The sequence below is a fragment of the Monopterus albus genome, unplaced genomic scaffold, assembly GCF_001952655.1.
Source record: "Monopterus albus unplaced genomic scaffold, M_albus_1.0 scaffold6.1, whole genome shotgun sequence".
NCBI classification, from domain to species: Eukaryota; Metazoa; Chordata; class Actinopteri; order Synbranchiformes; family Synbranchidae; genus Monopterus; species Monopterus albus.
The window spans coordinates 2,386,503-2,407,704 of NW_018127886.1; the positions used below are offsets into that span (position 1 = coordinate 2,386,503).

Genomic DNA, 21,202 nt, shown 5'->3' on the forward strand with positions numbered 1-21,202 from the left:
GTAAACAGTTTTGGCAGGGCACTGCTTCCCCCTCCTGAGGCGCCGGACGGTTTGCCAGAATCTCTTCGAGGCGCACCGATAGTCCTTCTCCATGACCTCACCAAACTCCTCCCAGACCCGGGTTTTTGCCCCCGCAACCGCCTAGGCTCCAGCCCGCTTGGCCTGCTGGTATCCGTCGGCTGTCTCAGGAGTCCCACGAGCCAACCAGGCTCGAAAGGACCCCTTCTTCAGCTTGAAGGCATCCCTTACTACCGGTGTCCACCACCGGGTTCAGGGATTGCCACCATGACAGGCACCGGAGACCTTACAGCCGCAGCTCCAAACGGCCGCATCGACAATGGAGGGGGAGAATATGGTCCACTCGCTTTGACGGGGGGTTTTGCTAAACGTTCCCAACAGACCCTCACAATACGTTTGGGTCTGCCGAGTCTGTCCAGCTTCCTCCCCCGCCATTGGATCCAGCTCACCACCAGGTGGTGATCGGTTGACAGCTCCGCCCCTCTCTTCACCCGAATGTCCAATACATCGGAGGTCGTATAGTGATATACATTAAGATTAGTTTGTCAAACTAATATTTCTAAGGTAAAGAATGAACCCTTACCTAATATACTGTATATTGAAAGGCTCTCTATGCTAAATGCTGTCTCCATTTCTCTGTGACTAGTGCCAGATCACATACTCCTTTACAGGAATTATGAAATAAAAGCTTGCCCCTTTCTGGAAAAATGTTAAGAAGCTGGGACTCATAAAATAAAATTTTACTGAGTTTTTACTAAATAGATTTGATAGCATAACTGTAATCCTTCCTCATTTCTATCTTTACAGGTATGTACTGAAGGAGCTTGTTGAGACAGAGAAGCACTATGTGGAAGACCTGGGGTTCATAGTGGAGGTAACCTCACTGTCTGCCAGCTAAGAACACACACTGTGCTGACAGAGAAGAGGGAACTTAATGTAGTCATCCACCCAGTCTGTCAGAGAGAGCTCTAAATCCTTATCATCACAATTCCTCCACTTCCTGTCACACTCTGGTCTGCCTCCAGCCCATTGTTTCCAGTCTTTAGTAGATTTTGTGAACATTGTGAATTATTAGTTTGAAAAGTATTAAAATATGGTGATATTTTAGTTCAGAGAATTCTTGCCATCAGAATGTTAATATGAACTTTATATTTGGTGTTGTGTGATTGCTGTGGTATGTTTTAACAACCTAGCTATATTTATTGGTGCTGGTCAGAATCAGTTGGTTGTGGTGGGATGTTAGGTGTGAACAGAGGTCAGCAGCTTTTGTCCTTCCCTTGCAGGGCTACATGGCCACAATGAGCTCCAAAGGTATCCCAGAGGACATGAAGGGAAAGGACAAGATTGTGTTTGGGAACATTCACCAAATATTTGACTGGCATAAAGAGTAAGTATCTGATTTTTTCCTTAAATCTTTTATTTCCACATGTTTGTGGCCGAGGGGAGGACAAATAGGTCAGGAGACAAACGTGACCTTCTGTTTTGGGCATGGATGTATATTGTACATGTGTTAATGTGCATGTGTATGTATGTTTTCTCTGCAGCTACTTTCTGGGGGAGCTTGAGAAGAGTTTGGCAGAGCCAGAGAAGCTGGCTCAGCTCTTCATTAAACATGTGAGTGTGACTACTGCATACACACACACACACACATACACTTTGCTGGAAATGTCTGCGTCTGCTTCCTTGTGCTGTTTGGACCGAAGGTAAACAGAGCTAAGAAAACACATAGAGCTCCTGTTTTTCTTATACCATATGTCTCACTTTCTTTCCCTCTGATTGGCAACGTCTCTGCTTCCACTTCCCTGTTACTGATACAGCACGTCTCAGGCCAGGCTGTGTTTTTACAACAGTGTGCATGGCAAACACACACATGCACACAAATGACACACTGGACGATTTCCAGTTTGGGTTGGACTGGTCAGGAAACACTATGGAAAAAACAAAAAGAAAAGACAACATGAATGAGATGAGAAATAACAACTCCTTTACACAGACCCTTTGATTGAAAGGTTTTTGTCCACCCAAAATGGTGACTTACTTCTTCATACTTATCTTGGCTAAAGAATGAAGTAAAGTGACATATGCAAGAAAATATCTGTGAAGTGTATGGTCTCATTCGCCAACATCTTCCCCAGTATTTTCTTAAATTTCTTCATGGGTTGTTCTTAAGAAAGGTCCTCTCAAAAGTCTAGGTCTGATTTATGAACGCGTTCTTAAATCGAAGAATTGTTGGCATCTGTGTTCTTATATTAATGAATCCCATATGTTCGTAAGTTGAAAGTTTGTGCCAGTTGTTCCTAATTAACAAAGGCTAACGCCCTGCCAAAACCCATAAAAGGGTGTGAGACTTTAGGGCCATGTGCACACATCTCATGCAGAAACACAAAAGACAAGTTGAGAAAACCTGGAATGCTACATCGTAAATGTAAAGATGTTGGAGCAAGGAACTGCAAACCGAAGAAAAACTTGAGTAGTTATGAAATGGAGAAGAACAAACAAGTTGACATATTTCATAGCCTCAGTAGTAGAATAAAAAAAAAAATTAAACAAAAAGATGCTTGAGATGCTCTTAACTCGTTCAGTGAGCACTTTAAAAGGAGAAGGGCACACAACCGATGAATTAAAAAGGTGACTCTGAAACAACAAAATAAACACTGAAGAGAGACGCTGACCAGTGGAGGAGGACAGACCGGCCCACAGTGTCTGAGCTGGACCAGCGTTTCGGGGCCATACACAACACTTTCATGTGCGCCGTTAGCTGAGCAGACCTCCATGCATTCACCCAGGTCCCCTCAACGATCCTGAGTCTGATCTCAGATGCGATGCTGTACAACCAAACACTTGCACACTGGCCAAAATATTCGAGATACACTTAAAGAAATTAACGTAAATTAGAGAGGAAGATGTGCACTTTGATATGTTTGGTTTTTAAGTAATGTGTTTCTTAATTCTAAGCTGCAAATAGTCACACTCTAAAAGATAAATACATTTTAGAACTGATTTAAAAAAAACAAATAACCAGTTATTTTGCACAAAGAGGTCAACACACAAATGTGCATAAGTGTGTTAGATTCTGTTCTTACCTAAGGACAAATCCCAGATAAAAAATGTCGGTGGATGCCAGAATCTTTGTGAAAACTTCATAAGTGGGTTTTATGAACAAATTTGTTCTTAAGAACAGTTGGCGAATGTGGCCCATTATTTTTAGAGCCTGAGATGGTATGGGGTCACAGGGCTTATACACTGACCAAAATTAAATTATATGGTGGTCCCTGCAGACTAGACAGGCATGATGGGTAATTTGACCATCTTGGATTTGTTTCTTTGCACTGGATAATCAACTTAACAAGCCTATGAAGGAATAAAATAATGTGTAATTAAATCTAAGCATATTGTCACCATATGAAAACAAGCAGACTGGAAACATCCCCCTAATGAAAAGCTGAAAGCCCAGTCTGTGTCACCAATATGCAACGTGTGCTCACTCACACACAAGCAACATATAAAAACATGAAAACATGTGCCGACCCTCTTATACATAATACTGTTAGACAGGACAATACATATATTTCCCTTGTGTTGTCATCAGTACTTTTACTTGATGTTCTTATGCAGGTGGAGCAGCTCACAGATCTCTGGGTCACAGACCCATGCAGTCTGTTGCTAGGTACAGCCTTATATCAGTAGACTCTAAAAGGCTCTGGTTACACTGAGGGTAACATGTGTAAATTATACATAACCTAGTGTGCAAAGGTATTAGCACATATAACATACTTAAAGTACTAAAAGCCTATATTTTGCAAAATGGCACATTTAACATGAATGTTTATCATATTATTGGATTATATTGACTGATGCATTATTGTGTATCTCACTTTAATGTTGCACCTAGTAAAATGGAGGCTAGTTATAACTAGCTTATATGCTTTTACTTTGAATTACTGCTGGGTAGCTTGTGAATTTTCCACCAGTGATCAATAAAGTTAGTTAATTATACTGTAATTTTTGTACTAATCTGGTTCTGAAAAGCAACTAGTAACTACAGCTATAAAAAATGTACTGGAGTAAAAAGTGTGAAGTGAAGTCAAAGTAGCACAGAATTGTACTTTGGTGCAGTACTTGGGTAAATGTACTTACAGGTAGTTACTTTCCACCTCTGCCTAATGCTCAGTTACACGTACCTCCATTAAAGAACTCAGCATTGCCACATCTGCACTCCCATGCCAGTTAGTCACAGAAGAGTCGGAGCTCGCCAGATACAATCAGTTTTCAAAGGCCCCTCGCTCTGAGACAAACCATTATTGTTCCATAATCCTTTCATCCCAAACAACAACCAGACACTGCACACTGAATGTTACTGTTTTTGCTCTGTGGCATTTTCATTTATTTGTAAGGCAATTAAAGATACATATCTCTGCCAGCGGCGCTCTTCTTAAAGTCCTAAAGTATTTTTGGCTAATTTGCATCAAAGGTTCAACGAAATTATTTGTAACTGAGATGTTTGTTTGACTTTCATACAGGAGAGGCGTCTGCACATGTATGTCGTATACTGTCAGAACAAGCCCAAGTCAGAACATATCGTCTCAGAGTACATCGAGACTTACTTTGAGGTAACTCAATGTTGAAACTGTTTTTACCCTAACCCTTTTTTGATAAATTTACTTAAACACACAAGAAATGGGCAGACAGTGTATAATATATTGTATTTGAGAGCTTGCACTAGTCGTCTGTGCTGTGGCTATCATGTTGACTAGTGTCGTTTTATTCTGCCTGTCTACTGTACATTGTCAGGAGCTGCGTCAGCAGCTGGGCCACCGGCTGCAGCTCAATGACCTGCTTATCAAACCTGTCCAAAGGATCATGAAGTACCAGCTGCTGCTCAAGGTGAAGAGCAGGGCACGCCAACGCATATACACAGACACACATGGTGCTTACTGAGAAGCGGTGTGACACACAGCAGGGTCAGTCACGGGGATGTAAACATACAAACACGCACGACAAGTCAGTCAGGGAGGAAGAGGCAAATTAAAAAGTGAGAAACATTTTTTAACCCCAGGATTTCAACAATTATACATAAAAGGCTTTCAAGATTACCATAAATCAACATCCCTGGTTTAAAATTTTGCTCTTTGGCATTCAAATGAAAGGTGTGCTCAGAATACATAAACACTCCTCCAGATGTTCTCACCTTAGTCTGGGTCGTAAACCTGGAATGCTTTGCTAACCATGCTGTGTTTATTTGATCAGGACTTTCTGAAGTATTACACCAAAGCTGGGATGGACACAGAGGATTTGGAGGTGGGTGGGTGTCCTGATGCACAAATATAGGGTTCAAAGTGATGTTTTGTGTCTATGAACAAAGCCAAACTTTTTATTAGTGTTCATGATAAAAATCCCACTTTTCTTTTAAACAGAAAGCAGTAGAAGTGATGTGCTTTGTGCCAAAACGTTGCAACGACATGATGAATGTAGGCCGACTACAAGGCTTCGAGGTACGTCTTAGGAATGTAGACCAACTTTCAAAGTCTTCAAAACATTTCTCATGCCAACTATTCAAGCCATGTAAATCACACTGTAACATTTTCTCTGTTGTGTCTGTCTTCGCTGTGGTACCAGGGGAAGATCACCGCCCAGGGGAAACTGCTCCAACAAGACACCTTCACTGTTACCGAGCAGGACAGTGGCTTCCTGTCTCGAGCCAAGGAAAGAAGGGTCTTCCTGTTTGAGCAGCTGGTCATTTTCAGTGAGCCAATCGACAGGAAGAAAGGTTTCTCACTCCCTGGGTACATCTTCAAAAACAGCATCAAGGTGTGGTATCTGCTCAGCCTCAGTGATCTCAGATCGGTCACACGGGATGATGTAGCAAAATAAAACGCCAAAAATAAACAACAACAAAAAAACTATAGATTCACAACACACTAATTCTTGACTAGACTAGCACATAATTCAGTGGAAGGAATTTTCTGCATGTGTCAGTGAAGTATTTAACAAACAACTCAGGACTCCTCACAGATGCCAGTCAGCTGTGGTTTGTTCCAGGTGAGCTGCCTAGGGGTGGAGCCCAGCGTGGACGGCGATGATGCACGCTTTGTGCTCACATCACGTAACCCAGACGGGAGTGTGGTGCGCTTCCAGTTGCAAGCCTCCTCCCCTGAGATCTGCAGGGCCTGGATCAACGATGTGGTTCAGATCTTGGAATCTCAGCGCAACTTCCTCAATGGTGAGTTGCAGCTGAACTCAGAAGGCTACGAGTCCAAAGATCAGACTGGCATATTTTCAGTTTATTACACTATGTTGTTGATTCACATGCAGGTGAATCGGTGTGAGTGGGAGGAGGTTAGTTTCACTGTTGTGTGTTGTATGGACCCCCCCACCCAACATCCCCAGTCAAGCAATCAAACATATAAACACACTCATAGCTCTGTCAAAATCATAAGATAGTAAGTAAAATATGAAGTCAAAATTTAGACTTTGATTCTCAATTTTGACTGGCTATTTAGATTTTGAATACTTTATCATAATTCTGATTTAGTAGATCAAAATTCTGATATATAAGCTCATAATTTTGAAAATACTTTGAAGTGTCAAAATGTCATTTTGACTTAATAGAAAAAAAATTCTATATAGCCTTTGACTATAATATCAATTTCCTCAGTCATTTTTATCCTGGTGTAAATGACCTTCCATATGCTTAGACATCTTTAACTTTGACAGTGAAGCTAGAGGACAAGGTTAAAGTAAAGTGTTACTAACAAAATAAAGTCAAATCCACATGATTTACTTTGTAAAACAGTGAGAATCAGCAGTAGAGCACTATAAGACCTAATTTTGTTCTCCATGTCTGTCAGCCTTACAGTCACCTATTGAGTACCAACGGCGAGAGAGCAAGTCTAACAGCCTGGGCCGCAGCATGAGGCCCCCTCTGTCTGCAGCCAGCACCCTGCGGCCCCACTCCTCTGCTTCTATTGATCGCCATAAGCTGCCATCCCTTCACTCTTACAACACCTCTCTGCCTGCGCTCCACCTGCCTAGCCAAGGCCAGGGCCAAGGACCTATTGAGACAATCTCACTGTGGGATGTAGGTTTCTTTTGCTCTCTCTCACTGCCCTACACACAGTGACACTGTCCTGCAGTATCTACCCACTCAAACACAGCAGTTCTCTTTATGAGACACCTGAGACACTGCCAGGTCTGCTATAAGCTTTTTTATGGCAGGACTGAGTATTGCTCAAAGGGCATATAGTCAAAACAGCTAACAGTATTGTGTGCATGCACTACAGCACTGAGTGACTTACCTGTTGTTTGCCTCTGCAGCCCACTGCAGTCCAGCCGTTCCCTGCTGACTTCCACACTGCATCTCCATCACATGTCCAACTGGCCTTCACTGATCAACCAAACTGTCAAGCTGTGTCAAATGGCCTGTACATACCCACCACACAAAGTGCACAGGTAGTGTATAGTGCAGGTGTAGGTAGGTGGTGTGTAGTGCATGTGTTTAGAGGCAAAGATATCTATATGGTCGCCTCAGAGTTACAGTTATAATGTAATCATTCGACAGCAGCCCTGGGTTATTATTCGACAGCAGCCCTGAGAAAAATAGTGCCAAACAAGCCAAAGTGAACCTCTGCGGAAATGATACCAGGCTGTTGTACACCATCTAACATTAAATTCAATGTGTCCATTTGTGTTAAGTAAAATATGAAAAACTTCAGTAAATGGTAACATTTATTAAAACAGACACAGAGAGAAGGAATTTGTTGAATCACTAGAAGAGTTATTTCACCTCCTGTTGGTTGAAAAAGCGACAAAATCAATTATTTTGAAGGAAACCGATTACCTGATTTCTGCTAGCTTAATTGTTTCTGTTAGTTGAATAAATAGAGGGGAAAATATATCAACATCTTAGTTTTTTACACAAGATATAAAAAATTTCAAAAAGATCCAGCTGGTCTGTCCTTACTTTGAAGTATTAGCCATCTGCCCAGTCACCATCCTGTTGTTGGGATCTATTAGCTATATCTCCCCTGTCACCACTGGGTTCTTATCCTCAGCTGTGTTGATGGGCCAGCAGCTGTTATTCTCCACCACTTTCTCTGTTTACTCAGTATGGACAAGCTTGGCACAAAACAAAGAGGAAGCAGACTGAGGTACACGAGGAAGTCAGAGAGAGATGCCTATCAAAGGCAGATAATTTCTGACACTTGTGCTAGAGGGAATGGATAGAAGAAGAAGCTTTATTTATTGTCATTGTGACACGTACAGCAAAATTATGTCTGGAGCCAAGGGCTGCTGAATGCTGCCATCACAGGCAATGAGGGGGGGTTCAGTGTCTTGCCCAAGGACACTTTGACTGAGATTTGAACCTTCAAGTTGGGAGACAACTGCTCTACCTGCACCTCCCCAGAGTAGTTCCCATACCAGGAATCAAACTCATGCCACCTGGGTGAAAACCAGGAATCCTAACCACTAGACCATATGGGAAGGTTGTGTTTAGTATAAAAGTATAGTTGGTGCATGATACAAACGTACTTTACAACTGTGTAATGAATGTTCCTTCTCCCCCCAGCAGAGGGCAGGAGAGGGCTACCGAAGGGGTCAGGCTTCTGACGCTGGGAGCCAGGCTCCACTGTTGGGTCCCTTGGCTGGGCGACGGCCCAGCAACCTGGCTCAGCTAGATGAGGATGACCTATGAACTCTGACACATCTGTCATCTGGGCCAGGAGGACAGCAGCTAATGCTAAAGTTGCGGAGACAAGAAGACTTGTCTGCTGTCTGTTTATGCCAGGCTGGATCCTTACCTGGTTCAACAGTGATTTCTGGAGTATAATGAAGGATCACATGAAGGGGTTATGAGCAGCAACTAGAAAGTGACTTCATTCCTGTTTTTAGAGAACCATTTAAAGGGAGGTGACTAGCCTTGGCCACTATCAGTGTACATGAACGGCACATGGTGGGATGTTGCTGGGCTCATAGTGAAAACACACTCAGTTTTATGACAATTGATGCTTTTTACCTTTTTGAGAGTTTGGATACCTTAGTCTTCTCTCTTTCAAAGGGCAAGGGGAATTTATTTGAAGAAAAAATATCCATTCCTAATAGGGGCGGTCACTGGAGCTGTGTGTATGTCTGAATGTATGTTCATGCAGTGATGTATGGATGTGTCCGAGTGCATAACAATGTGCAGTGAGTGCCAGTGGCACTTCTTGTACTCTCTGGTAAATTTCCTTAATAATGTTTTTTTTTCTTCTGATGCCCCATTGTGAAAACAAATCATTCCTCTGCTGGCATCTGAGTTTGCTGTTTATGTCGACCAGAATGGGAAAGGCAGAACACTTGATGTGAACATGTCACAAGGACATTACTCACTTGACTTTCATCTGAAAATCAAGAACTTTATCCCTTGCCACAGTATTGAGAGCCCCTGTGTGCTCTCTTATTCTGTTTGACCGGCCCTTCTTTGATCTGGACAAAAAAGGTGTGAGGGAGCCCCCTGGAGGATCTCTGTAGGTATGACGTCACTTCAGAGCACTTGGCTCTTTTGGCTGCTCCGGAGGATTTGCTAGGTAGATGCAATCAAAAGACTGCGGTGCTGACCCAAAGTGTTGCATGCAGCATCTCCTGCTACTTTACACAGATCTTTCTTTTCAGACAGAAGTGGATTGCTTGTGATTTTGGGGACATGAGTCTTCAAAATGAATTGGTTTAATCTAATATTAATTGTGTTATTAGTCAACAGCTGTGCACCACTTCTATAATCTCTATTAGCTTTTGCCCTTATTGATTAAATACTGTACAGTGCACATCATAAAGACAATCATACATTTACACTTGTAAGAACAACCCAGGAATTTTGAGAAATGTCTCAGTTCCAGTTGGTTAAAGTGAAGGATAATATGATGCTGGATAAACAGATTAAAGCTTACAAACCCGCATGCACCCTCTTCCTCAGACAACTGTGCCAAAAACAACCGCAGCTGCTCTTACTACATAGCTCAGCTTGTCATTACTCTTACAAAGCAATCATGGATACCTGTGTTACTATCTGGGCTGTAATGCCTAAGTGACAAAAAGAGGAGAGTGGTATAGATGAAGGGGGCTATCCTGCAAACAACAGGTCAGTTCTTTTCTGTGGCCAGTAGAGGGCCCCACAAGGCTTTCACTTCCAGTTTATTTGGCTCATACATCTGCATCAAAGATCAATAGGTCTCATGGCACAAGACTCACACTGAAGCTGCTTAATAATCAGTCTGAAAAATAACAAAATTCCTCAAACTAAAGTGAAAGGTGAGACTTTAAGTGAGTTGAACCATCTCACAGAATTCTTCTGCAGTTAATGTGAACTAGTGAGTTTTCAGGGGAATTACTGATCAGGCAGTTTTGCATGTAACACACAGGAATACCACTACAAAGAACCGAAAGCAAAGACATAAAACCATGTGAAGGTTGGTTAATGTCATGTTAGACTGAGTAGAAATTGTTGTATCATATCAAATAAAAAGTGTCTTTTGGAAACTGAGGGAGCGTCTACATGAGTCTCTACACAAAAGTCTTTTTAATGGATCAACTAAAATAGTAATATGATCATCATTGTGTATTATTTTTTGCTTTGGATATCCACAGACCTACTTTGGGTCCTCTGACAAAGACAAAGGCAAAGCATTTTGCTTGCTTCAACATCCCCCCCCCCCATCCCCCCCCCGGAGAAAGTTCAGACAGGATTAAAAACAAGGAGAAGAAAGCCCTAGATGAGCAGACATCTGGTCGGCTGGCCCTTGAATAAAGCCCTATTCTGGGCTGTAAAGCAGAGCCCATCGTAACATGGCTGTGATATATGGAGGTTGGGGTGGGGTGGGCTGGGGGTATTATCTTTCACAAGGGTGCAAAATCAAAGGGAGTTCCTGTCACCACCAAGGGGGTCTCACCAACAGGGATCTCATTCACAGGGAATTCCTCTCCTGAGCCCTCTGTCGCATTTGTTGACTCAATCTTCTCCATTGAGAGAAAGAAAACACTCATTAAAAGACACATGACTGTGAACTTGATTGCAGAAGAAGAGACAAACAGTCACATCAATGGGATGAGTATTTACTTTGAGGTGTAGAAGTCTTTGAATAGCCCACCATGTTAGATCTTTTTTAGGAGCTTCTTCCTTCACAGCAGCAACACAATGGGCAGCATTTGTATTCTCAATGCTGTCAAATCATCATTTAAATAAAATGTTAGCTCTTTAGGTGCTCCAGGGAATTCTCAGTAATTCACACATTTATTGGATGAGCCGGTGAAGGTTAAAACCACTGACTCTCACTGTTAGTCATAGATATTTACTTCACAATCAGTCACAAAGAGACAGTCATAAAAGATACAAGAAAACAACATTATTAAAACCAGCGAAATTGTTTCAGCAAGGACAATGTTTATTCAAATTTGCATGCGGCCCTAACCTCAATAAAATTGTTCATGATATTTATATATAATTTACAAAGAACTACATTTTTAAATTGTCTGCTTACTTAGGTCGCATTCTGGCTTAAGAGCAGACAAGATAAATCTGTAGATCAGAGACTCTTTTGTTTACATTTAAAATAGGATTTATGCCTTGAAGCAGACAAATTAGGATATGTTTTAGAATATAAACCTAATTACCAACAGGAGCACAGGGATTTTTCTATTCTGAAACTGACTGTGAGCAGAAATTATCATTTTTATTTGGCGACCTTTAGCTGCAGTAAGACATATACGTTTATTTTATAAATGGACAACATATTAGGGTAAACCCTGTTAAATCTTACTCATATCCACTCCATTATTATCATGGTAAATTATTTACACAATTCAGCTTTAAAAAATGTCAATTTTTATATTAGCTGAAATTCAGACAAATTGCTATGAGTTTTGCTCCAAATGAAATCAGTTCGTGGCATCTTGAATGCAACAAAACTCACAATATTACTGGAAAAAGATTCAAGTTTTCTTTAAAGGTGCCTCAAACAGCACACAAATAATTTTATTAAAAATGGTCTGTAAATATATTTTTATGGTACTTGTTGATGTCAAAAGTAAGACTTTGACAGGAGAAGATGTTCGGGGAGCTTGATGCTTACCCTCTAGTGCAAACCTATGGCAGTAAGCCTAAGTCACAGTCTGTTCACTGTTGATAATTATTTTTAAATGATGGACCACAACGATTACTCTCTTTTGATATTGTTGAGCAGAGGGTCCGTGCTCTGAGAAGGCTGCCCAGACCGGGCCTTCCTGGTTTGATGGGTCTTGACATGTTTGGAGAGGTGGTCGCTCCTCATGAACCTCTTACCACATTGCTGGCACCCAAAGCGTTTCTCCCCAGTGTGTGTGCGGAGGTGTCGCTGCAGCTCGTCTGAGCGGGTGAAGCTTTTACCACAGAAGAGCCAGTTACAGATGAAGGGCCTCTCCCCGGCATGCCAGCGCAGATGTGCCTTCAGGTGAGAGGTCTTCTTGTATACTTTGCCGCACTCCGGGATGTGGCAGATATGCAATCTCTTCTTTCCAAACTCTAATCCCCCTCCATTTGCCTGGCAGTTCGGGCATTTGCAGCGTCTGCAGCGGCGTGTGGAACTCAGCAAGCCTTTAGAGGTACCCTGGAGAAGAGCAGCTATCTGAGGCTGGTGGCCCAAAACCAGTTGTCTGCCCAGGGAGAAGGGATGGTTGGAAGGGGTGGCACTGGTTTGGGGTAGGCTCCACCACTGCTGACCTTCCTCCACATGGCCTCCAGGCAGGTGATGCCTGGATGAGGAGTTCTGGAGAAAGTTGGAGAAGTTTTGGCCCACACTGTTGTGCTGAGAATAATAGGGGCCGCTGGCCTGTGGCTGTGAAGACAGCACTTTAACAGGGGACAGTTCGAAGGAGTAGGATGAGGGAGGTTCAGCTGGAGGAGTGAGAGGCAGCTCATGGTGGTGGTGATGGGAGTGATGATGATGGTGACCCAGGCCAGACTGCATGTGTCCAGTGAACTGAACCTTTGGCACTGTGAAGGTCATCTGATGTGTGCTGGGTGTTATATCATTGCTCCAGAGCTGAAACATTCCTGATGTGGAGCTGACGGTGCCCTCATAGGGAAACTGGGAACCTTCAGAGCCCATAGTGCCTCCCACCTGCCAGGCCTGGCTACAGGTGGTGGCCAGGAAGGAGAGCGTGTTAGGTGCTCCCTCTGGAGAGGAGCTGGGTGTCCGATCCTGGTGACACACAGACACTCATTAGATTAGATGGACCACCATTAGAACAAGTGTTAAGGCATCCTTAAATTTAAACAGACATTTTTAAATGAACTATCATTAAACATTTAGAATTCGCTTCTATATGTAATCCAACTCAATGTTAATCATTAATATCTGCTTTTCTGGTCATTTTAGTTTAAGTTTTGTTTAGTTTTTCTGTGTTCTCTTTATCAGCTATTCTAATTACCAAATGACTGTTACCACTGCAGCAGGCATAATTAGCTTTATACTAAGGCGTGCTTTAAGTCTGTCCATTCATTATGCACACATTGTAGAAACGTGCGCTTTCACTACCACAACACCAAGTGATAAATTCACGTGCGCTATATCAAAAAGTTCCTCATAAAACAAACCTGCAAAAAGGTGTGCAAAAAGTTGTCGGTCCTTTGTAGCGTCAGCGCAGCCATCTGTTCTTGCGCTCCCTCTCCCCGCACCTGCAACACAAACTGCGCCGAGAGGCGACGCGCACAAAGTCTAAACTACAGCTGGCAGCTCGGTAGGAAAAGATGCTCACATTCGGGTGTCCTACTCTTTATCACAGTGCGCTGGAAATCCTTGCGTCAATCAGATGTCCCTCGGCCCACTCGGTGAATAGTTTTAGTAGGTTAGCAGCCCAGATCATTTGGTGCCAGTCTGAAGTTAGAGGCAGATAGGCGCGCAATAAATCCTTGCGATCATCTCACACACGCCTGAGCTGCATCTTGTCTTTATAGAGAGAAGAGATCCTCTCAACGGGGTCTCCAGTATGATGCAGGAGAGCCAGTCAATAGAGAGATGTGGCGGAGGGAGGAGGAGGCATTGTTAGGTGAAGGGGTGGGCTACTCATAATTTCACTCAATTTCAACCAAATGCTAACCTCAAGAATTGACTCCTCCCACAATTGTTCTAAAAAAAGACTTGAAATATGATACAGACTCTTCTGTAATATCTATTTGTCAGAGCATCATATGTATTTGAACTGGACATCCTGTGTTATGTGCCCCCTTTTTAAATGTTCAGAAAAACCGCACAACTATTATCCTACATGATTTAAAAAACACTAATTGAGTGTTTCAGCAACTTTCAGTATCTACATTTAGGACCACAGATTATACAAGAACAAAATGCTTAGTCTGCTAAAAGATCTAAGATTAGTAAATCCAGCTAAGTCAAATATTTTTCACTCTGGGAGTATTTGCATACTGTTTCAACTCTGCTGTGGGAATTCAGTCAAAGGTAGTATATAAAAAGATTTTTATTTGTGGCAGCAGTCAGTGATGCTGTGTTAAAAAGTCTGCAGTCAACAAATATCAACACAAACAACAACCATGGCTGGAAAAAAAACAAATGGATTCATACTTAAGCACAAAGGTGTAATTTTTCATTGTTGTTGTTGTTGCAACAAAATCTGATGAATATTAAAATGTTATAACAGAAGGGTGAGTACATTAAGGGTAGTTTTTTTTTTATGAAATACCTGGTGACACACTGATTCAGTTTGATTTCACAATGGGAAGCTGTAGTTAACGTGCATGTCTGCTTAAATGATGTAAACCATGCACTCTTAAAAACATATCACCTGATGGATGACCTTTTTTCTTATAATGAGATGAATAAATACAAAGACAATATGTTGGGTCTTATTTAATCCACAGTTTTATCATTAGTTTTCTTCAGATCACACATGCACTCCACACTTAAGCCTTTTGTGTTAGTGCACCAGCAGGCAGCTCCCCGGCCTGGCAGGCTCGGGGCTCACACACTCTGAAAACAGCAGTATTTTCCCTCACAAAGCAAACTGATAAAACTCAATCAAAGCCTCAGAGTTCCCACCAGTAGGTGACATGTCAAATAGGTTTCCCTGTGTGACATTCTCACATTTCAGAGTTCAAGTAGAGGCCGCTTCAGATCAGCTCCATTAAATGCAGATTTAGGCTTAATCTCATTCTGTAAGTCTGTTCACCATTACAATGTTAAGAGTTTAAGACCAGGCTGGGAACCTGTTTCTCATGTAAATGTCTGGGTCCTCACTCACCTACTGCTCCCTGTTTCACAGGCTGTGATTCTTAAATAAACATACCTCAAGGAGACACCAACTAAAATTAGAAACATTTGAAGAAAAAATGTATACATGTATACAATATAAGTGAATTTGAAAAGAAAGCTTCTCAAATTCCACATGGGTCATAGTTGTTAGAATTAACATCTTAAAAAATAAATGAAGAGGGTGACAATAATCAATAATCTTTAGCTAAGGCCCTTTTGAAGATAATGGTGCAAAATGAGCAGACACCTCAGCTGGAAACAAAGATTTCGTTAGACTCACATGTGCAGACTTCAGCTACAGCCTGCTAATAAATCACCAGGTTATGTTTGTTTTAGGTGCAGACAAATCTGGGCAAATCTGAGAAAATGTGTTTAGTTTTTTTCTCAGAACAAACAAAAATAATGATGACATGATTTCTTTATAAAAATATGTAGGACGTTTTAGCACATGCATGTTTGAGAAAGCATTTTAATGACTTCTAGTTGTTCAAAGTACCATTAGCTTGACATTTTTTATTATTTAGAAAGGACAAACATCTGCAGTTAAAAAATAAATAAATAAAATGCACAGAATGTTTATGATACAAATCCCCCATACATCTTAATCAATTCCATATAGCTCTTACAGCATTGAGAAAAAACTAATTCCGAATTAAAGTGAACGTGTGGGATAAAAGAAAACAGCTGTAAAAGCCAAACGCAAGGAGGACATGAAAATAGGAGTGTATCTCGGAGGCAGAGGTAAACTGTGTCTCTGGTTTATTACGAGGCAGAAGTTGTTAATTACCCTGATTCTTATTTCCTGTCCCCTCTCCCCCACACCACCCCACCCCCACTGTACTGCCTCCCAGATGAGCGGCTTTGAAGTGCAAAGTACTCTCTCCTCACTTTGAACTGTGAAAACAATGCTCATGTGGTGGTGCTTACCTTCCCCATGTTACCTCATTTAAATAGACCTGGATACGGCTTCTACGGTTTTCAAGGGAAAACTCGTTTCCAGAGAAAGAGGTCCCTGTGTTCATTAAACAGCTGGTGAGATCACTGGTAATCAGGCCTGCTCCGTCCTGCGCCACAGGCTCCTCTGACTGGGTGGCTACCGGCAACTTCAAGACTGACACAAGCTGAAATCCCAAAAAAGTGATATAGATGTTGTCATGCACACATTTTAAAGAGAAAAAGACAGAAAATACATTTTAAAACAGCAGTTTTTATATGATAGTTAGATATTCTGAAAAATTCCATGTCCTGGAAGAGGTTTAGGTCCTTTGGCCCATTGTAGAAAACAAATGGTTTTGTTTTTGCTGCAAACATAATCTTGCTCTTAAGCCCAAAACATAGAATATGCAAGTGGCTCTTCAAGCTGCTTTTATCATGCCTGGGGGGCAGTTTAAAAGCCTCAGATCACTAAATTGTCCCAGCTGTCTTGACCATCTGCACTCAAAAAGGGTAGTCATGGAGAAGAGCAGCCTTTGTACCGGTGGCCATGTCAAAAAGCCAATTTTACAGCACTGTGCTGACTCAATAGCCCTCATGTGACAAATGTGGTCTAATGGATGTGACAGACAGCATGTAAAAGCCTGCTGCTAACTGTAGTGCTTCACTCTTTAACCATTCAGCAATCCAAGACAGGACAAGATGGAGCGTAATTACCATGACATGCGGTTTCATTGCGATGGGAGCAATAGCAACAGCTGGACTTTACAGTGCAACAATTTGATACCTTGGTGAGGAGTAACTTTCCTGTTCCCTGCTGTGTGTGTGTGAATGTTTGAGCAGGAGCTTTGTTACTGACAGAGGTATTGAACAGATATCAATGTTTACACTCAAGCATATTTTTGAGGTTTACCTGCGTAGACTCAGGGAAACATCAGTGGCCCTCTGGACAAATTATAAACTTTTCTTCAATCAAGGCACCATCTTTCTACTTCAGTGACAGATTATTATTTCATCAGTTTTGTCACTTTATCTCTGTCCTCCTCCACCACTGAGGAAATTGATAAGTCCATTTATGTAGGTTCTTTCCAGTTTACCCAGTCAGGAAGAGGGACTGCTCATCTTCAAAACTCATTTCTCATCTAACTTTATAGTCAAGTCTGCTCTTCCTGACATTATTCTTCAAAAAGTTTAGAAGTTCCTAAAAACTGATGAAAAACTAGTTTTTCTTCTCATTCTGTTTCTGATGACAATGGTATAATGCAATGACGGTTAAATTCTGGAGGTATAATTCACCCCCCATTAAATTATTCAGTCACTTAAAGATGTAATTTGGTGTGAAAAGTACATCTATCTTCAAAACATACACATTTATTCTTACTTAAAAACGTCATACCTTCCACTGCTTAAAGACATTTCACTTAGACACTGACGTGTCTTCATTTAGAGTTTGCAAATGAAATACAATTGTAAATTCTATCATATGGAATCAAATGAAATTTAAAGCATAAATCATCAGAATTGCAATATTTTTGCATTGCTACAGCAGGATTCCTACTGCCTTACCCCAGTTTACAGATCTAGGTGTGTGAGAAACACAAAAGTATAATCATTCCCTCATCTCTTGTCCATTAGCATATATGAAAACCCCAAACCCTCCAGTCTTGGGCAGACACAGGCAGACAGCATGCTTCTCTACTTGTCAAAGAAAACTTTTATCAATACCAAGAGCGCTTGAAGTTTGTTTGCATTTTGTTTTCCGGCACTCTTAACAACTTCAGAAGTCAGATCACAGGAGTATCTGATCAAAGCACTTCGTGGTTAGTTCTGGAAACACAGGAGTGCTACACCAAGCTTTGATACTCCACATCAATATTTCAATTCAACAATCACTTGACATGCACCCATACTCCCAAAGACGAAAGAGGGGAGAGAGAGCGAGAGGAAGATCCAGAGAAGATGGAGAGGGTTTGGGGAGCACATATAAAAGAAAAGGTCTGAAGAAACCTTTGTGGTGATGTTATATTAAGTCAGCTGACATGCCGTTTACCCTACTAATGTAATCTACTAAAATATAGAAGGAAAAGTCTGTAAGTTTTTATCATGAAACAGATTTTAGTCAACAAACACTATTTTTGTTGCCTGGCATCCTCATTTCTTAATAAACTCACAATAACTTCACTAATATAAGAACACTGACGCTAAAACACTTGTCACTGCTGAAATCTGAGTAAAGGACGTTTTCATGTTTTATCAAAGAAAAGTACAGGAACAGTGCGGTGATAAAGACAAATGTAGTCCATGTGCCAAATGTCACTTTCATGGTGCTGCATAATCATTTCATCATCTCGGCAGGATATGACGTGCTTTGAAGGTTTTGGCCTATTAAATATGACGTTTGATCTGAAAAAGAGACCTGTGGCGAAGTTATATGAAAATATGTGGAGTCAATCAAAAGATAATAGTTGACACTGTGTGGTTTACAGGCCAGAGAAACAAGTGGAGTCATTCACAGTTATTTAAAGGAATAGTTAAACAGTGAAGGAACAAGACAAAAGCACATTGAGAGCCACTGTACCAGAGTCAGATCCCTTGTATGTTGAACATACTTGGCAAATAAGGATGAATTTACCACAGTCCACAGTCGCAGCCTTTCTGAGCATGATATGCCTATGTTTATTCATTTCCCCAGCACAAAATTTATAATTAATGATAACTAATCTACCTGGGAAAATGAATTGTTTATTCATAAGGTTTGTTGTGTAAATTCCCCCCCAAAAAAGAATTTCATCCAACTGCCTGTCTGAACAATCTCAGATAAAATGAATAATAAAAAACAAATACAGAAACAACAGGAAAAAAAGAAACAATGGGATTATCAATCATAAAGCATCCGTAGACACATTTATACAAAGCCGAACAAAGGTAAATAATTAGTTGCACCACTTGACAATGTCATTTACAGCTCTCACGTTAATGCGGGTGCAGCATAAGGGACCACTGCCAGGTGATCTTATAGCTTTGTTCAGTGGCTGTGGGAGAAGTGAGCACCTGTCACGCTGATATTGGCATCAGATCTATTGTACTCTGATGGGATTGACTCCAGAAGGTGGGCCACTCAAATAAAGTTATCAAAAACGGAGCAGATTTTATGCATCATGACCATGTTGAACCCTTTTTAACCCCATAGGAGAAAATTACAGTGCAATATAAGGTCTGTAGTGGCATTAAAAGAGGAAATCAGGTCAATAATCTTATGAATCTTGTTTCATAAATATTACTCAAGAAGGCCTAACATGCCATCTGAGAAAAGGAACTCACTGGATCTTATGGCAAGGCTCCAGCTGAAATCAGAAATGCAAAGCAGGAGCGGAGATACAAGGACCGCATGTGCAGAGCGGTGCCGCACAGACGCAGCAGTAGATTTATGTGTAAATGAATGCCTGTGTTGCCACTATCTGTTAAGCCCCTCAGTCAGCTCAGCCTGCGTAATGTGAGGGGAAGTGTCACTCTGTCACCACCACGCCAGGGATCAGCCTGCTGTTTGTGTGTGCCGCGAACCAAGCCAGGGTTTGAAGAGGTGGGAAGAAAATGACACAGAAGCACTTTCATCTAATCCTTGTGGTGTAATTTGCACCTCAGTAAATTTAATTGATGACTACTGATCAAATGCTTGCCTTTGAAAATAAAATCTTTGAGATTGTTATTTTCCCTTTCAACCTGCAAAAAGAATTCTTAATGTACCCAATGAGAGTTTGATGGATCAGTTATAAAGAGTTTGAACTTTGTTTCAGTATATCGAACAACTACAGCTCCTGCCAATATTGTCTGTGATGTCTGTTATTCACTATAATAATATGATTGGAACTATAAAAACTTCATTAAACAAACTTGGTGAGTGCAGATGTTTCTTTCAGCAGCAACAGTGTCATATGCATCCATGTTGTGTGTGTCTAGTACTTCCTCCAGAGAGCAAACCTGAGTATCAATGTCGTTCAGACAAGTGGATAGTGACAGGCCAAGCCTATCAGTGTCAACGTCAGGCTGTTCTTTGAGACTTTGATTTCACACTTTTCCCAGAGCTGAACAGAAGGTTGTGCTTTGCAAAACAAACCAACAAACAGGAGCTCAAAGAGTATGATGAAAGAGTAAACAACATGGCCCAGTAACATGACCCACAACCATGACACTTCCTAAGTAGGTTACAGTGAAGGCTAATCCAATTTAGCACGTGTGTCTGATTGTACTCAAAACATGCTGAGAAATTCAGCTGTTCCAGCACAGTGAAGCCAATGAAATTGATTTGTCTCAGGACCTCGGCCTTGAAAAATCAAATGGGCCCACCACTAATACCCTTGCAGTGTCCAAAGCAGTACATTATCAAAAAAAATTACAGGGAGTCAATCTATTGATGTTGCTTAACTAATTGTAAAGCAGGGGATTCAAAAGCAGATGTAGCATTTCAAAGCAGTTGTAAGCAAGGAGACAGGTTATGATTTATGCTAAAATGTGTGGCTTCAAAGCATTGAATGAGGCTTCTAAACAAATTGAACAAGTCAAGCGCTATTCACCCAGGACCAGAAGGGATCCCAGCGCATGTAGATCAGAGGCACACGGTGCCACTTGTAATATCACTCAGCGGAGGAGGCGCCCCACTGGGGCGAAGCAGCTAAGACAGGCTAACACTGAGCCGTGCTCACACAAAAAGGAATGATGTACGAATGCAGCTCCAACACCTGTGCAGAAGCTACACCCCCTCCCTCCCACTGCCACCCTCCTGGTGCATCATCCACACAGGGGGAGTGGAGAAGGGTGGGCAGCACCTTGAGACTTGACATCCTTTCTGTAGATGGCTCTGTTATTTGGGAGGAGATGGAAGAGTAGAAGATACAGAGCCTATGTCAACACACCGATGCAATTTTAGTAAACATGGATAAAGCCGCGATACTTAATGGAAAGATTTGTGGATGGGGGGA

The 21,202-nt window shown here is 41.5% G+C and overlaps 2 protein-coding genes across 4 annotated transcripts in view; one reads left to right on the forward strand and one right to left on the reverse strand.

The window, feature by feature from the left end:
- arhgef25a (Rho guanine nucleotide exchange factor (GEF) 25a) overlaps positions 1-10,521 on the forward strand; it is a 54,950-nt gene extending 44,429 nt beyond the window's left edge. For 2 of the 3 annotated variants that reach the window (XM_020617676.1, XM_020617691.1), the window contains 12 exons: positions 826-892; positions 1,302-1,405; positions 1,563-1,632; positions 4,539-4,628; positions 4,810-4,902; positions 5,266-5,316; positions 5,433-5,510; positions 5,635-5,826; positions 6,058-6,238; positions 6,867-7,096; positions 7,333-7,467; positions 8,585-10,521. In XM_020617676.1, coding sequence (XP_020473332.1) covers positions 826-892; positions 1,302-1,405; positions 1,563-1,632; positions 4,539-4,628; positions 4,810-4,902; positions 5,266-5,316; positions 5,433-5,510; positions 5,635-5,826; positions 6,058-6,238; positions 6,867-7,096; positions 7,333-7,467; positions 8,585-8,710 — 1,417 coding nt within the window. In that variant the 3' untranslated portion in view covers positions 8,711-10,521. The remainder of the gene's footprint in view (positions 1-825; positions 893-1,301; positions 1,406-1,562; positions 1,633-4,538; positions 4,629-4,809; positions 4,903-5,265; positions 5,317-5,432; positions 5,511-5,634; positions 5,827-6,057; positions 6,239-6,866; positions 7,097-7,332; positions 7,468-8,584) is intronic. The other variant, XM_020617683.1, reaches the window with a different exon arrangement.
- Positions 10,522-11,627: 1,106 nt separating this feature from the next.
- Positions 11,628-14,016, reverse strand: sp5l (Sp5 transcription factor-like). The gene is made up of 2 exons (XM_020619749.1): positions 13,622-14,016; positions 11,628-13,226 (listed from the first exon to the last, which is right to left on the reverse strand). The coding sequence occupies exons 1-2, from the start codon at positions 13,673-13,675 to the stop codon at positions 12,204-12,206; spliced, it is 1,077 nt and encodes a 358-aa protein (XP_020475405.1). The 5' UTR covers positions 13,676-14,016; the 3' UTR covers positions 11,628-12,203.
- Positions 14,017-21,202: the final 7,186 nt, after the last annotated feature.